The sequence below is a fragment of the Somniosus microcephalus genome, unplaced genomic scaffold (assembly GCF_052327205.1).
Source record: "Somniosus microcephalus isolate GS21.2 unplaced genomic scaffold, FLI_Smic_1.0 unresolved_chr4, whole genome shotgun sequence".
In the NCBI taxonomy this organism is placed as follows: Eukaryota; Metazoa; Chordata; class Chondrichthyes; order Squaliformes; family Somniosidae; genus Somniosus; species Somniosus microcephalus.
Window position 1 is genome coordinate 39,200,959 of NW_028225182.1, and position 17,533 is coordinate 39,218,491.

General features: G+C 50.4%; 1 protein-coding gene across 5 annotated transcripts in view; it reads left to right on the forward strand.

The window, feature by feature from the left end:
* Positions 1 to 17,533, forward strand: part of hdlbpb (high density lipoprotein binding protein b) — a 180,824-nt gene that overhangs the window by 143,083 nt on the left and 20,208 nt on the right. For all 5 annotated transcript variants that reach the window (XM_085977349.1, XM_085977348.1, XM_085977352.1 and 2 more), the window contains 3 exons: positions 2,784 to 2,922; positions 9,426 to 9,562; positions 14,790 to 14,894. In XM_085977349.1, the coding sequence (XP_085833475.1) occupies positions 2,784 to 2,922; positions 9,426 to 9,562; positions 14,790 to 14,894 (381 nt within the window). The remainder of the gene's footprint in view (positions 1 to 2,783; positions 2,923 to 9,425; positions 9,563 to 14,789; positions 14,895 to 17,533) is intronic.

Genomic DNA, 17,533 nt, shown 5'->3' on the forward strand with positions numbered 1-17,533 from the left:
GAGTAAAGCTCCCTCTACACTGTCCCATCAAACACTCCCAGGGCAGGTACAGCACAGGTTAGATACAGAGTAAAGCTCCCTCTACACTGTCCCATCAAACACTCCCAGGGCAGGTACAGCACAGGTTAGATACAGAGTAAAGCTCCCTCTACACTGTCCCATCAAACACTCCCAGGGCAGGTACAGCACGGGTTAGATACAGAGTAAAGCTCCCTCTACACTGCCCCACCAAACACTCCCAGGGCAGGTACAGCACGGGTTAGATACAGAGTAAAGCTCCCTCGACACTGTCCCATCAAACACTCCCAGGGCAGGTACAGCACGGGTTAGATACAGAGTAAAGCTCCCTCTACACTGTCCCATCAAACACTCCCAGGGCAGGTACAGCACGGGTTAGATACAGAGTGAAGCTCCCTCTACACTGTCCCATCAAACACTCTCAGGGCAGGTACAGCACGGGTTAGATACAGAGTGAAGCTCCCTCTACACTGTCCCATCAAACACTCCCAGGGCAGGTACAGCATGAGTTAGATACAGAGTAAAGCTCCCTCTACACTGTCCCATCAAACACTCCCAGGGCAGGTACAGCACGGGTTAGATACAGAGTAAAGCTCCCTCTACACTGTCCCATCAAACACTCCCAGGGCAGGTACAGCACGGGTTAGATACAGAGTAATGCTCCGTCTACACTGTCCCATCAAACACTCCCAGGGCAGGTACAGCACGGGTTAGATACAGAGTAAAGCCCCCTCTACACTGTCCCATCAAACACTCCCAGGGCAGGTACAGCATGAGTTAGATACAGAGTAAAGCTCCCTCTACACTGTCCCATCAAACACTCCCAGGGCAGGTACAGCACGGGTTAGATACAGAGTAAAGCTCCCTCTACACTGTCCCATCAAACACTCTCAGGGCAGGTACAGCATGAGTTAGATACAGAGTAAAGCTCCCTCTACACTGTCCCATCAAACACTCCCAGGGCAGGTACAGCACGGGTTAGATACAGAGTAAAGCTCCCTCTACACTGTCCCATCAAACACTCCCAGGGCAGGTACAGCACGGGTTAGATACAGAGTAAAGCTCCCTCTACACTGTCCCATCAAACACTCCCAGGGCAGGTACAGCACGGGTTAGATACAGAGTGAAGCTCCCTCTACACTGTCCCATCAAACACTCCCAGGGCAGGTACAGCATGAGTTAGATACAGAGTAAAGCTCCCTCTACACTGTCCCATCAAACACTCCCAGGGCAGGTACAGCACGGGTTAGATACAGAGTAAAGCTCCCTCTACACTGTCCCATCAAACACTCTCAGGGCAGGTACAGCACGGGTTAGATACAGAGTGAAGCTCCCTCTACACTGTCCCATCAAACACTCCCAGGGCAGGTACAGCATGAGTTAGATACAGAGTAAAGCTCCCTCTACACTGTCCCATCAAACACTCCCAGGGCAGGTACAGCACGGGTTAGATACAGAGTAAAGCTCCCTCTACACTGTCCCATCAAACACTCCCAGGGCAGGTACAGCACGGGTTAGATACAGAGTAAAGCTCCCTCTACACTGTCCCATCAAACACTCCCAGGGCAGGTACAGCACAGGTTAGATACAGAGTAAAGCTCCCTCTACACTGTCCCATCAAACACTCCCAGGGCAGGTACAGCACGGGTTAGATACAGAGTGAAGCTCCCTCTACACTGTCCCATCAAACACTCCCAGGGCAGGTACAGCATGAGTTAGATACAGAGTAAAGCTCCCTCTACACTGTCCCATCAAACACTCCCAGGGCAGGTACAGCACGGGTTAGATACAGAGTAAAGCTCCCTCTACACTGTCCCATCAAACACTCCCAGGGCAGGTACAGCACGGGTTAGATACAGAGTAAAGCTCCCTCTACACTGCCCCATCAAACACTCCCAGGGCAGGTACAGCACGGGTTAGATACAGAGTAAAGCTCCCTCTACACTGCCCCATCAAACACTCCCAGGGCAGGTACAGCACGGGTTAGATACAGTGTAAAGCTCCCTCTACACTGTCCCATCAAACACTCCCAGGGCAGGTACAGCACGGGTTAGATACAGTGTAAAGCTCCCTCTACACTGTCCCATCAAACACTCCCAGGGCAGGTACAGCACGGGTTAGATACAGAGTAAAGCTCCCTCTACACTGTCCCATCAAACACTCCCAGGGCAGGTACAGCACGGGTTAGATACAGAGTAAAGCTCCCTCTACACTGTCCCATCAAACACTCCCAGGGCAGGTACAGCACGGGTTAGATACAGAGTAAAGCTCCCTCTACACTGTCCCATCAAACACTCTCAGCTTAGCTAAAGATGCAGAGTAAAGCTCCCTCAGAGTAATTCCCTCCCTAAACCTCTCCGCCTGTCCAACTCTACTTCCTCTTTCACGACGCTCCTTAAAACCGACCTCTTTGACCAAGCTTGTATTCATCTACCCTAATATCTCCATATGTGGCTCGGTGTCAAATTTTGTTTGATAATTGCACCTGTGAAGCACTTTGGGACCTTTTACCAAGTCAGTGGCGCTGTAGAAATGCCCGTTGTTATTGAAAACCAAGATGCAGAGAAATGCTGCCTCTACAATGCCCCATCGAGCAGTATCTTAACGGGAGACCGATCCACCAGCAGTGGAAGTTAAAACCTGCCCTTCTAATTTAAGGAATCGTCACACTTTGAAGTCTAAAAGGCTTTGAATGCACAAGTACTCCTCTAAAATGACTCCTCGTTCTGATATTTTTTTTCTCTTTCTCCACTTGTGCCTTACAGGAAGCCCAGGTGACCCTGGAGTGTGTGATCTCACAGCGGTTCCATCGAGCAGTCATGGGGCTGAAGGGCTCCAAGGTCCAGCAGATCACCAGGGATTTCGACGTGCAGATCAAGTTCCCTGAACGGGATGAAAATCAAGGTATGTGTCCGAAGGATTGAATGGCATGTGGAACCGGCGGAGGCCCGACGCTCGATTCCCATCCCAGAATTAACGCTCGACCACAATGTTGTTTTCATGTTGAAGATATCCATTTGAGGGCCTGTGAATATAAGCATGAGTCTGTGGTGTCTTTCCGTATCTTTATTATTGTTACCCATTTTGGTCCCACTGCTGTTTTTTATCCCGCTCTGGTACATGTTTCTTTGCCGTGTCTTACTCCAGATATTCATAGAATCATAAAGCACAGAAGGAGGCCATTCGGCCCATCCTTGCTGTGCTGAGCAATATTTTTGACTTCTGTTCTTCAGACTTTCGTAGGTGAACCCTATGTCGTGCAGAGAGTGTTTCACCCGCCTGGATACCCAGGGACTGAATAGAGAGTCCACTTCACTTGAGGGGCTTGTCCTATGAGGAGAGATTGAGTAGACTAGGCCTATATTCTCTAGAGTTTAGAAGAATGAGAGGTGATCTCATTGAAAAGTATAAAATTCTTAAGGTAGATGTTGGGAGGATGTTTCCCCCTGGCTGGGGTGTCTAGAACCAGGGGTCACAGTCTCAGGATAAGGGGTCGGCCATTTAGGACTGAGATGAGGAGAATTTTTTTCACTCCAAGGGTTGTGAATCTTTGGAATTCTCTACCCCAGATGACTGTGAATGCTCAGTCGTTGAGTATATTCAAGACAGAGATCGATGCTTTTTTGGGAATCAAGGGATATGGGGATCGGGCGGGAAAGTGGAGTTGAGGTCAAAGATCGGCTATGTTCTTATTGAATGGCGGAGCAGGCTCGAGGGGCTGAATGGCCGACTACGGCTCCTATTTAACAACAACCTGCATTTATATAGCGCCTTCAGCGTAGTAAAAATGTCCCAAGGCGCTTCGAGGGAGCGATTATTAAACAAAGTTTCTGCTTGCGGGAGAATCCAAAACTAGAGGCTATAAATACAAGATAGTTACTAATAAATCCGACAGGGAATATAAAGAGAAATGTCTTTACTCAGAGAGCGGTTAGAATGTGGAACTCGCTACCACAGGAAGTAGTTGAGGCGAATAGCTTAGATGCTTTCAAAAGGAAACTAGACGAGTACGTGAGAGAAAAGGGAATAGAAAGGTATGCTGCAAGGCTGAGATGTGGTAGATGGAATGTGAGGAGACTCGTGTGGAATACAGGAAACTTTCGTTTAACCAGAGGTTAAATATCCGGAATGCTCTATCCACCGGCAAAATTCAGGAGTCGGTTCAGATAAGTTTTTTTTACTTTTTGTTGCTTTTTTTCTCCAGTCCTGGCTCTGCAAGTGTCTAGCTGAAGCTGTTGCTTAGCTACAGAGACGCTTGCAAGCTGCGCCGACTGTTTTGAGGCTGTTGCTAAGCAACAGGGTTTGTTGCTTCAGACGGAGCTCAGAAGCTCCGTATATGTTTTAACATTAGCGCTGGTTTCTCCGGCAGTGTTGATCGACCGGCACCAGCTCGGTCCCGTCAGTGCCGGATACCAGAAAGTTTCCTGTATAAACACCAGCACAGACGCATTGAGGCCAATGGCCTGTTTCTGTGCTGTATATTTTGTGTAATTTCTATGTAAAATTTGACACCGAGCCACATCAGGAGATATTAGGACTGGTGACTAAAAGCTTGGTCAAAGAGGTAGATTTTAAGGACCGTCTTAAAGGAGGAGAGAGAGGCGGAGAGGTTTAGGGAGGGAATGCCAGAGCTTGGGGCCTTGGCAGCTGCCAAACAAATTTATTAAACCGTAACCGAACAAGGAAATAGCAACAGTAACACAATATATAATTTTACAGAGGCTTGTTAAGCTCGACTAACTCGGAGCGCAGTAGAAAATAAGAATCATAGAAATTTGCGGCACAGAAGGAGGCCATTCGACCCATCGTATCTGCACCGGCCAAAAAAGAGCGAACCAGCCTAATCCCACTTTCCAGCTCTTGGTCCGTAGCCCTGCAGGTTACGGCACTTCAAGCGCATATCCAAGTACTTTTTAAATGCGATGAGGGCCTCTGCCTCTACCACCCTTTCAGGCAGTGAGTTCCAGACCCCCACCACCCTCTGGGTGACAAAAGTTCTCCTCAACTCCCCTCTAGTCTTACCAATACTTTAAATCTGTGCCCCCTGGTTATTGACCTCTCTGCAAAGGGAAATAAGTCCTTCCTATCCACTCTATCTAGGCCCCTCATAATTTTATACACCTCAATTAAATCTCCCCTCAACCTCCTCTGTTCCAAAGTGCACAACCCCAGCCTCTCCAATCGTCCCTCATAGCTAAAATTCTCCAGTCCCGGCAACATCCTCGTAAATCTCCTCTGTACCCTCTCTAGTGCGATCGCATCTTTCCTGTAATGTGGTGACCAGAAATAGTTTATAACCGCTGTGCCGAATGATGTACTGTACATAATAGTCCGACACAGTGGTTCTATTCCTTATGTCTTAGTCTGGCCTATCTCTCTTCAAAGGCTTTAGACATGCGCCAGAAATTTCCTCGGGTCCTCTCCTGATTGGCCGGCGGAAGATCGGAGGAAACCCCGCGTAGAGAGAAGTTCTGGGCGATAGCCTCTGACTTGAGCCAGACAGGTTGATAACTACCTTCGAATAAAAAAGAAAGACTTGCAATTATACAGCGCCTTTCACGACCACCGGACGTCTCAAAGCGCTTTACAGCCAATGAAGTACTTTTTGAAGTGTGGTCACTGTTGTAATGTGGGAAACGCGACAGCCAATTTGCGCACCGCAAGCTCCCACAAACAGCAAGGTGATAATGACCAGATAATCTGTTTTTACTGATGTTGATTGAGGGAAAAATATTGGCCCCAGGACACCGGGGAGAACGCCCCTGCTCTTCTTCTAAATAGTGCTGCGGGATCTTTCACGTTCACCTGAACAGGCAGGACAGGATTCTCCGGTTAACAGCTCCTCCGACAGTGCAGCACTCTCCCTCAGTACTGGCACTGGGAGTGTCAGCCTGGATTATGTGCTCAAGTCTCTGGAGTAGAGGCTCGAACCCACCACCTTCGAACGTTAATGCAAGAGTACGAGCAACTGACATCTTTGTTTGCGTACCCGTGTTGGAAATCTAATGGAGCTTTATGGAAAGCCTGTTAACGCTCCGTAAATAGCTACTCACTGGGGGAATTGGGGCTTTGTTGAGGTTGACTTTCCACTTGTTAATGAGGAGATCAGCCTCATTTAGATGAATAGGCATTTATTTAGCGGCTTCATAGTGGGGCTCAGCCCTGTAATTACAACACAGGGGACCAGTATCTAGAGTCTGATAGAGCACCTTTAGTGCAGTAAACAGGCCCGGCTTCCCAGGGAAGAGACGGACGTCAAACAGCAGCACAGGAGTCCGGAGAGGTGACTGAAGGGGTAGGTTTTGGTGGCGGGGAGGGGTTTAGGAAAAGAGACGCATCGAGATGTTTGATCGGCTCTGCTACGTACGGTGAGGGCGGGATGGGGCTCAGGGCACCGGAACGCGGCAGCAGGAGGCCAGAGTCGGAAGAGCAGGGGGCCCGAGAAGGGAGGTTGGGCTGGAGGAGATAGCGGAGGTCGGTTGTGGGCGGGTGGAGATCAGGGAGGACAGGTCTGATTCGAGAGGGAGTGGGGACAGGCTGTGGGTGACGGAGGTTTCGTTAGAACATAAGAAACAGGAGCAGGAGTCGGCCATTCGGCCCCTCAAGCCTGCTCCGCCATTCAATAAGATCATGGCTGATCTGATCTTGGCCTCAACTCCGCTTTCCCGCTCTCTCCCCATACCCCTCGACTCCCCTGTAGCTCAAATGTCTGTCTATCTCCACCTTGAATATATTCACTGACTCCGCTCCACCGCTCTCTGGGGTAGAGAATTCCAAAGATTCACGATCCTCTGAGAGAAGAAATTCCTCCTCATCTCCGTCTTAAATGGCCGACCCCTAATCCTGAAACTATGCCCCCTAGTTCTAGATACCCCCACGTTAGGCTGGTTTCTCTCACAAGGCAACATACGTGTCAACTCGTACCCACCTTGTGCAAAGCTAGAATAGGAGAGCCGGACTTGAGTTTAATTGTCCATTCTTAGCTCCTCTTATTCCACTCTGGGTCATTTTATATTACCCTGTGTTGCCCCAAAAATTTTGGGGGGGCCGCGCGGCCCGTGCACTTTTGGCGCATGTGCGAAATTTACCATTGGATAAGCCGGTCCCAGGCTTCGCAGCTTAGCGGGAACGTTGACCACCCTGCAGCTGTACTTTGCCCTGAAGGTGCTAGTTCCACAGGGCTTTCCGACTCACACGTTCCTCACACAGTGAGTGTCGGCGAGCTGTTTGGCCAGGAAGGGCGCGCCTTCCAGCAGGGGGTGGTCGCAGCCTCCCGCTGCATGACTTTGTGACCAAGCTTTTGTCACCTGTCCTAATATCTCCTTACGTGGCTCGTTGTCAAATTGTGTTTGATGACCCTCCTCTGAAGCGCCTTGGGACGTCAAAGGCGCTATATAAATGCAAGTTGTTGTTGCTGTTGATCAGGCGCAGAAACTCTGGCTGATTTCTTCCCAGTCCTGAGGCCAGGGATGTTGAGGCAACTGGTAGCGCCCCCCTATCATAGCCCTCGCTGAGATCAGCTAGCCCAGCTCAGACTGGGACCTTCTTGCCTGTATGACACAGAACAAGGTTCTTATCCGCACATACAGAGCAGTCACAAAGCCTAATGGACTAATGGCCTTTAGCTTAAGGGGGCTGGAATACAAAGGGATGGGGGGTGGGGAAAGAAAGACTTGCATTTCTACAGCACCTTTCACAACCTCGGGACATCCCAAAGCACTTTTACAACCAATTAAGTACTTTGTGAAGTGACAGCAATGTGATAATAACCAGATAATCTGTTTTTTATAAAGAAAAAAGAAAGACTTGTGCATTTATATAGCGCCTTCCACGACCACCTCAAAGCGCTTTACAGCTAACAAAGTACTTTTGAAGTGTGGTCACTGTTGTAATGTGGGAAACGCGGCAGCCAATTTGCACACAGCAAGCTCCCACAAACAGAAGTACTTTGTGAAGTGACAGCAATGTGATAATAACCAAATACAGGAAACTTTGTGCTATCCGGCACCGACGGGACCGAGCTGCTGCCGTTGCCTCAAAACTGCCGGACACTCCAGAGTTAATGTTGAATGACAACAAACACCGTTGCTTAGCAACAGCTTCTAAACACTCGGGTGTGGCTGCAAGCGTCTGTAGCTGAAGCTGTTGCTATAGCTACAGACCTTGCAGTGCTTGACTGTTCAAAAAAAGCAAAGAGAAGAAACAAAAAGAATAAAAAACGGCTCCTGATTTTTGCCGGTGGTTCCAGCTTGCCGGATCTTCGCCCCCGGATAACTCAAAGTTTCCTGTAATCTGTTTTTTCAGAAAGAAAAAAGAAAGACTTGTGCATTTATATAGCGCCTTTCACGACCACCTCAAAGCGCTTTACAGCTAACGAAGTACTTTTGAAATGTGGCAGCCAATTTGCACACAGCAAGCTCCCACAAACAGCAATGTGATAATGACCAGATAATCTGTTTTTGGTGATGTTGATTGAAGGATAAATATTGGCCCAGGACGCCGGGGAGAACTCCTCCTGCTCTTCTTCGAAATGGTGGCCATGGGATCTTTTACATCCACCTGAGAGAGCAGACGAGGCCTCGGTTTAACGTCTCATCCGAAAGACGGCACCTCCGACAGTGCAGCAGTCCCTCAGCACTGCTTTATGTGCTCAAGTCTCTGGAGTGGGATTTGAACCCACAACCTCCCGACTCAGAGGCGAGGGTGTTACCCACTGAGCCACGGCTGACACTTCAATGAAGCGATGCTTCAGTTGTACAGAGCCTCGGTCAGACCCCCCCTGGAGTAACTGCGTTCAGTTCTGGGCCCCGCACCTCAGGAAGGACATATTGGCCCTGGAGTGGGTGCATCGCAGATTCACCAGAATGATACTGGGGCTAAAAGGGTTAAATTAATGAGGACAGGTTGCAAAGACTTGGCATGTATTCCCTGAAGATTGAGAGGGCGATCTAATCGAGGTGTTTAAAATGTTAAAAGATTTGATCGGGTAGAGAGAGAGAAACTATTTCCTCTGGTGAGGGGAGTCCAGAACAAGGGGGCATAACATTAAAATTAGAGCCAGGCCGTTCAGGGGTGATGTCAGGAAGCACTTCTTCACACAAGGGGTAGTGGAAATCTGGAACTCTCTCCCCCAAAAAGGCTGTGGATGCTGGGGGTCAGTTGGAGTTTTCAGGATTGAGATCAATAGATCTTTGTTGGGTATGGGGTATCGAGGGATACGGAGCAAAGGCGGGTCGATGGAGTTGAGGTGCAGATCGGCCATGATCTCACTGACTGGCGGAGCAGGCTCGAGGGGCTGAATGGCCTCCTCCTGCTGCTCATGTGCCGGCCTGGCTCCACTCATTAAGTGACAGGTAGCTTTCTACGGGTGCCGTTCTGATGCGTGCTGGGTTCTTGCCATCGAGCAGGTCTGGATCTGCACCCTCAGGAGAACGGTGACTTGAACTCTGACCTCAGGGAGGCGGAGCCCGCTCCCAGGAAGTGCGACGTCATTGTTATCTCGGGCCGGAAGGAGAAGTGTCAGGCGGCCCGCGAGGCACTGCTGGTAAGTCACCCGCTCCCCTTACCCGTGCGCAAAGCTTTGGGATAAACGGGCCAATTCTCCCGGCCTTAGGGACGGGCAGCTGAGCGTTCCGCGGGCGCGATGGTCAGGAACAAGGTGGGCGAGGAGACCCGGATCGCTGGGGCCAGTCCCCCATTAAGGCTGTCCTGGGATTCCTGGGACTTCACTGTGGGCGCAGAGGCTGTCTTGCTCCAGCAGGAGGCACCGCCTGATGGAGCGATGTATGTGAGGGTGGGGAAGCACGATCACACCCTCCACCAGTGTAGAGGGAGCTTAACTCTGTATCTATCCCGTGCTGTACCTGCCTGGGGATTGTTTGATGGGACAGTGTAGAGGGAGCTTAACTCTGTATCTATCCCGTGCTGTACCTGCCCTGGGAGTGTTTGATGGGACAGTGTAGAGGGAGCTTTACTCTGTATCTAACCCGTGCTGTACCTGCCCTGGGAGTGTTTGATGGGACAGTGTAGAGGGAGCTTTACTCTGTATCTAACCCGTGCTGTACCTGCCCTGGGAGTGTTTGATGGGACAGTGTAGATGGAGCTTTACTCTGTATCTAACCCGTGCTGTATCTGCCCCAGGAGTGTTTGACGGGACAGTGTAGAGAGAGCTTTACTCTGTATCTAACCCGTGCTGTACCTGCCCTGGGAGTGTTTGATGGGACAGTGTAGAGGGAGCTTTACTCTGTATCAAACTCGTGCTGTACCTGCCTGGGGATTGTTTGATGGGACAGTGTAGAGTGAGCTTTACTCTGTATCAAACTCGTGCTGTACCTGCCTGGGGATTGTTTGATGGGACAGTGTAGAGGGAGCTTTACTCTGTATCTAACCCGTGCTGTACCTGCCCTGGGAGTGTTTGATGGGACAGTGTAGAGGGGGCTTTACTCTGTATCTAACCCGTGCTGTACCTGCCCTGGGAGTGTTTGATGGGACAGTGTAGAGAGAGCTTTACTCTGTATCTAACCCGTGCTGTACCTGCCCTGGGAGTGTTTGATGGGACAGTGTAGAGGGAGCTTTACTCTGTATCAAACTCGTGCTGTACCTGCCTGGGGATTGTTTGATGGGACAGTGTAGAGGGAGCTTTACTCTGTATCTAACCTGTGCTGTACCTGCCCTGGGAGTGTTTGATGGGACAGTGTAGAGGGAGCTTTACTCTGTATCTAACCTGTGCTGTACCTGCCCTGGGAGTGTTTGATGGGACAGTGTAGAGGGAGCTTTACTCTGTATCTAACCCGTGCTGCACCTGCCCTGGGAGTGTTTGATGGGACAGTGTAGAGGGAGCTTTACTCTGTATCTAACCTGTGCTGTACCTTCCCTGGGAGTGTTTGATGGGACAGTGTAGAGGGAGCTTTACTCTGTATCAAACTCGTGCTGTACCTGCCTGGGGATTGTTTGATGGGACCGTGTAGAGGGAGCTTTACTCTGTATCTAACCCGTGCTGTACCTGCCCTGGGAGTGTTTGATGGGACAGTGTAGAGGGGGCTTTACTCTGTATCTAACCTGTGCTGTACCTGCCCTGGGAGTGTTTGATGGGACAGTGTAGAGGGAGCTTTACTCTGTATCTAACCTGTGCTGTACCTGCCCTGGGAGTGTTTGATGGGACAGTGCAGAGGGAGCTTTACTCTGTATCTAACCCGTGCTGTACCTGCCCTGGGAGTGTTTGATGGGACAGTGTAGAGGGGGCTTTACTCTGTATCTAACCCGTGCTGTACCTGCCCTGGGAGTGTTTGATGGGACAGTGTAGAGAGAGCTTTACTCTGTATCTAACCCGTGCTGTACCTGCCCTGGGAGTGTTTGATGGGACAGTGTAGAGGGAGCTTTACTCTGTATCAAACTCGTGCTGTACCTGCCTGGGGATTGTTTGATGGGACAGTGTAGAGGGAGCTTTACTCTGTATCTAACCTGTGCTGTACCTGCCCTGGGAGTGTTTGATGGGACAGTGTAGAGGGAGCTTTACTCTGTATCTAACCTGTGCTGTACCTGCCCTGGGAGTGTTTGATGGGACAGTGTAGAGGGAGCTTTACTCTGTATCTAACCCGTGCTGCACCTGCCCTGGGAGTGTTTGATGGGACAGTGTAGAGGGAGCTTTACTCTGTATCTAACCTGTGCTGTACCTTCCCTGGGAGTGTTTGATGGGACAGTGTAGAGGGAGCTTTACTCTGTATCAAACTCGTGCTGTACCTGCCTGGGGATTGTTTGATGGGACCGTGTAGAGGGAGCTTTACTCTGTATCTAACCCGTGCTGTACCTGCCCTGGGAGTGTTTGATGGGACAGTGTAGAGGGGGCTTTACTCTGTATCTAACCTGTGCTGTACCTGCCCTGGGAGTGTTTGATGGGACAGTGTAGAGGGAGCTTTACTCTGTATCTAACCCGTGCTGTACCTGCCCTGGGAGTGTTTGATGGGGCAGTGTAGAGGCAGCTTTACTCTGTATCTAACCCGTGCTGTACCTGCCCTGGGAGTGTTTGATGGGACAGTGTAGAGGGAGCTTTACTCTGTATCTAACCCGTGCTGTACCTGCCCTGGTAGTGTTTGATGGGACAGTGTAGAGGGAGCTTTACTCTGCATCTAACCCGTGCTGTACCTGCCCTGGGAGTGTTTGATGGGACAGTGTAGAGGGAGCTTTACTCTGTATCTAACCCGTGCTGTACCTGCCCTGGTAGTGTTTGATGGGACAGTGTAGAGGGAGCTATACTCTGTATCTAATCCGTGCTGTACCTGCCCTGGGAGTGTTTGATGGGACAGTGTAGAGGGAGCTTTACTCTGTATCTAACCCCTGCTGTACCTGCCCTGAGAGTGTTTGATGGGACAGTGTAGAGGGAGCTTTACTCTGTATCTAACCCGTGCTGTACCTGCCTGGGGATTGTTTGATGGGACAGTGTAGAGGCAGCTTTACTCTGTATCTAACCCGTGCTGTACCTGCCCTGGGAGTGTTTGATGGGGCAGTGTAGAGGGAGCTTTACTCTGTATCTAACCCGTGCTGTACCTGCCCTGGGAGTGTTTGATGGGACAGTGTAGAGGGAGCTTTACTCCGTATCTAACCCGTGCTGTACCTGCCCCGGGACTGTTTGATGGGACAGTGTAGAGGGAGCTTTACTCTGTATCTAACCCGTGCTGTACCTGCCCTGGGAGTGTTCGATGGGACAGTGTAGAGGGAGCTTTACTCTGTATCTAACCCGTGCTGTACCTGCCCCGGGACTGTTTGATGGGACAGTGTAGAGGGAGCTTTACTCTGTATCTAACCCGTGCTGTACCTGCCCTGGGAGTGTTTGATGGGACAGTGTAGAGGGAGCTTTACTCTGTATATAACCCGTGCTGTACCTGCCCTGGGAGTGTTTGATGGGGCAGTGTAGAGGGAGCTTTACTCTGTATCTAACCCCGTGCTGTACCTGCCCCGGGAGTGTTTGATGGGGCAGTGTAGAGGGAGCTTTACTCTGTATCTAACCCGTGCTGTACCTGCCCTGGGAGTGTTTGATGGGGCAGTGTAGAGGGAGCTTTACTCTGTATCTAACCCGTGCTGTACCTGCCCTGGGAGTGTTTGATGGGACAGTGTAGAGGGAGCTTTACTCTGTATCTAACCCGTGCTGTACCTGCCCTGGGAGTGATTGATGGGACAGTGTAGAGGGAGCTTTACTCTGTATCTAACCAGTGCTGTACCTGCCCTGGGAGTGTTTGATGGGACAGTGTAGAGGGAGCATTACTCTGTATCTAACCCGTGCTGTACCTGCCCTGGGAGTGTTTGATGGGACAGTGTAGAGGGAGCTTTACTCCGTATCTAACCCGTGCTGTACCTGCCCCGGGACTGTTTGATGGGACAGTGTAGAGGGAGCTTTACTCTGTATCTAACCCGTGCTGTACCTGCCCTGGGAGTGTTTGATGGGACAGTGTAGAGGGAGCTTTACTCTGTATCTAACCCGTGTTGTACCTGCCCTGGTAGTGTTTGATGGGACAGTGTAGAGGGAGCTTTACTCTGTATCTAACCCGTGCTGTACCTGCCCTGGGAGTGTTTGATGGGACAGTGTAGAGGGAGCTTTACTCTGTATCTAACCCGTGCTGTACCTGCCCTGGTAGTGTTTGATGGGACAGTGTAGAGGGAGCTATACTCTGTATCTAATCCGTGCTGTACCTGCCCTGGGAGTGTTTGATGGGACAGTGTAGAGGGAGCTTTACTCTGTATCTAACCCCTGCTGTACCTGCCCTGAGAGTGTTTGATGGGACAGTGTAGAGGGAGCTTTACTCTGTATCTAACCCGTGCTGTACCTGCCTGGGGATTGTTTGATGGGACAGTGTAGAGGCAGCTTTACTCTGTATCTAACCCGTGCTGTACCTGCCCTGGGAGTGTTTGATGGGGCAGTGTAGAGGGAGCTTTACTCTGTATCTAACCCGTGCTGTACCTGCCCTGGGAGTGTTTGATGGGACAGTGTAGAGGGAGCTTTACTCCGTATCTAACCCGTGCTGTACCTGCCCTGGGACTGTTTGATGGGACAGTGTAGAGGGAGCTTTACTCTGTATCTAACCCGTGCTGTACCTGCCCTGGGAGTGTTCGATGGGACAGTGTTGAGGGAGCTTTACTCTGTATCTAACCCGTGCTGTACCTGCCCCGGGACTGTTTGATGGGACAGTGTAGAGGGAGCTTTACTCTGTATCTAACCCGTGCTGTACCTGCCCTGGGAGTGTTTGATGGGACAGTGTAGAGAGAGCTTTACTCTGTATCTAACCCGTGCTGTACCTGCCCTGGGAGCGTTTGATGTGACAGTGTAGAGGGAGCTTTGTTCTGTGTCTAACCTGTGCTGTACCTGCCCCGGGAGTGTTTGATGGGACAGTGTCGAGGGAGTTTTACGCTGTATATAACCCGTGCTGTACCTGCCCTGGGAGTGTTTGATGGGACAGTGTAGAGGGAGCTTTACTCTGTATCTAACCCGTGCTGTACCTGCCCTGGGAGTGTTTGATGGGACAGTGTAGAGGGAGCTTTACTCTGTATCTAACCCGTGCTGTACCTGCCCTGGGAGTGTTTGATGGGACAGTGTAGAGGGAGCTTTACTCCGTATCTAACCCGTGCTGTACCTGCCCTGGGAGTGTCTGAAAAGTAAAGTGTTACGTTCTTCAGCACTGACTCTCCTCATCTGCTGCACACCAGCTTGATAAAAGCGAATGCTTGTTGAACGAAAGCCTATTGTCCAGACAGAATCTGACGCAGCTCTTGTTATTGCCCAGGCCTTGGTCCCGCTTACTGTGGAAGTGGAGGTTCCCTTTGACCTGCATCGATACATCATCGGGCAAAAGGGCAGTGGCATTCGCAAAATGATGGAAGAGTATGAGGTAAACATGGACCTATTGGGCGGCATCGCCTTCTATGTAATCCGAGTTCCTCACAGCTGTAAGCTGTGTTACCTGTCATTATTTAGCACCTTGATGCCTCACAACATCTTGTCCAGTTTGTTCAAGTGGTAAACCAGACATATTTATCTTGTCAGTCCGCCTCAGGTTCAAACTTGTAAAAAGTAAAGTTCGCACTGATTTCAGGGAATTTTTTTCACACAAAGAAGGATCAATATGTGGAATAAAGAGAGACTTGCATTTATATAGCGCCTTTCACCACCTCAGGATGTCCCAAAGCGCTTTACAGCCAATGAAAGTACTTTTTTGAAGTGTTGTCACTGTTGTAAAGTCGGCAACGCGGCAGACAATTTGCGCACAGCAAGCTCCCACAAATAACAATCTGATAATGACCAGATCATCTGTTTTTAGTGATGTTGGTTGAGGGCTAAATATTGGCCCCAGGACACCGGGGAGAACTCCTCCCCTGCTCTTCTTCAAAATTGTGGCCGTAGGATCTTTTATATAGAAACATAGAAGATAGGAGCAGGAGTAGGCCATTCGGCCCCTCGAGCCTGCTCCGCCATTCAGTGCGATCATGGCTGATCATCCAAATTCAGTACCCTGTCCCTGCTTTCCTCCCCATACCCCTTGATCCCTTTAGCCTTGAGAAATATATCTAACTCCTTCTTGAATATATTTAATGAATTGGCCTCTACTGCCTTCTGTGGTAGAGAATTCCACAGGTTCACCACTCTCTGGATGAAGAAATTCCTCCTCATTTCTGTCCTAAATGGCCTACCCCTTATCCTTAGACTGTGACCCCTGGTTCTGGACTCCCCGGCCATCGGGAACATCCTTCCTGCATCTAGTCTGTCCAGTCCTGCCAGAATTTTATAAGTTTCAATGAGATCCCCTCTCATTCTTCTAAACTCCAGCGAGTATAAGCCCAATCGACCCAATCTCTCCTCATACGTCATTCCTGCCATCCCAGGTATTAGTCTGGTGAATGTTCACTGCACTCCCTCCATGGCAAGGACATCCTTCCTCAGATAAGGCGACCAAAACTGCACACAATACTCAAGGTGTGGTCTCACTAAGGCCCTGTACAACTGCAGCAAGACATCCTTGCTCCTGTACTCGAACCCTCTCGCTACGAAGGCCAACACACCATTTGCCTTCTTAACCGCCTGCTGCACCTGCATGTTTACCTTCAGCGACTGGTGCACAAGGACACCCAGGTCTCGTTGCACTTCCCCTTCTCCACCTGAGAGGGCAGACAGAGCCTCAGCATAAGGGTTCATCCGAAAGACGGCACCTCTGACAGTGCAGCTCCCTCAGTACTGCACTGGGAGTGTCGGTCTGGATTACGGGCTCAAGTCTCTGGAGTGGGACTTGAATCCACAACTTTCTGACTCAGAGGCGAGAGAGTGCTACCCACTGAGCAACGCCAGACACGTGATCTGACACAGGACCCTGTAGATTACTAGGTTAGAAGGTTACTCGGTGGCTGCAGTGTGAACCATCTACAAGAAGCACTGCAGCAACTCGCCAAGGCTTCTTCGACAGCACCTCCCAAACCTGCGATCTCTTCCACCTAGAAGGACAAGGGCAGCAGACGCATGGGAACACCACCACCTGCAAGTTCCCCTCCAAGTCACACACCATCCTGTCTTGGAAGTATATCGGCTGTTCCTTCATCGTCGCTGGATCAAAATCCTGAAACTCCCTTCCTAACAGCACTGTGGGAGTACCTTCACCACACGGACTGCAGCGGTTCAAGAAGGCAGCTCACCACCACCTTCTCAAGGGCAATAAACGCTGGCCTTGCCAGCGACGCCCACATCCCAGGAACAAATAATAAAAAAGAATTCATAGAGAGGTGTCCTGTACTGAATCCAGGCCTCTGCTGCTGCTGATTACAGACACAGCAGCGCCACCAGCTGGCATTTAGTCATCCTGCAGCCATTTATCCAGTGCTTCTGACTGTCTTCACACCTGTGATTGGTTTACTAGGAGGTTTCCAAGTGTTTATGCAGAATGGCAATGGCATAAGAATCTTTAAGGATGGGAGAAGGCCATTCGGCCCAACAGTCCATGTTCACAATCCCTTCTCCCTCCAGCAACCTGTCTAGTTGCCCCTTGAACCCATTGGACTGCTAGCGTGCTTTCCCTGGTAACGTCAGGTGGACGTAAAAGAGCCCACGGCATTATTTCGAAGAAGAGCAGCGGGCGTTCTCCCCGGTGTCCTGGACCAATGTTTGTCCCTCGACCAACATCACTTAAAAAAAACCCAGATAATCTGGTCATTCTCACGTTACGGGAGCTGGCTGTGTGCAAATTGGCTGCACATTACACCAGATGCTACACTTCGAAAAGCACTTCATTGGCTGTGATGCGCTTTGGGATGTCCTGAGGTGGCGAAAGGCGCTATAGAAATGCAAGTTTCTCTTTTCTTTAAGAATCTTTAGTGATGGCGCCGGACATATGTTAGCACTTGGTTGCTTGACTGCGGTATGTCACCAAAGGGGGATAAGGGTTAATACAGCGACCCTGCACTCCCAGCAGTGGCGGAGGGGGTGGTGGTGGGGCTTTAGTCAGTGGGAGCGCGGGCTGGAGAATTAGCCCTCTCTGACCCGCGT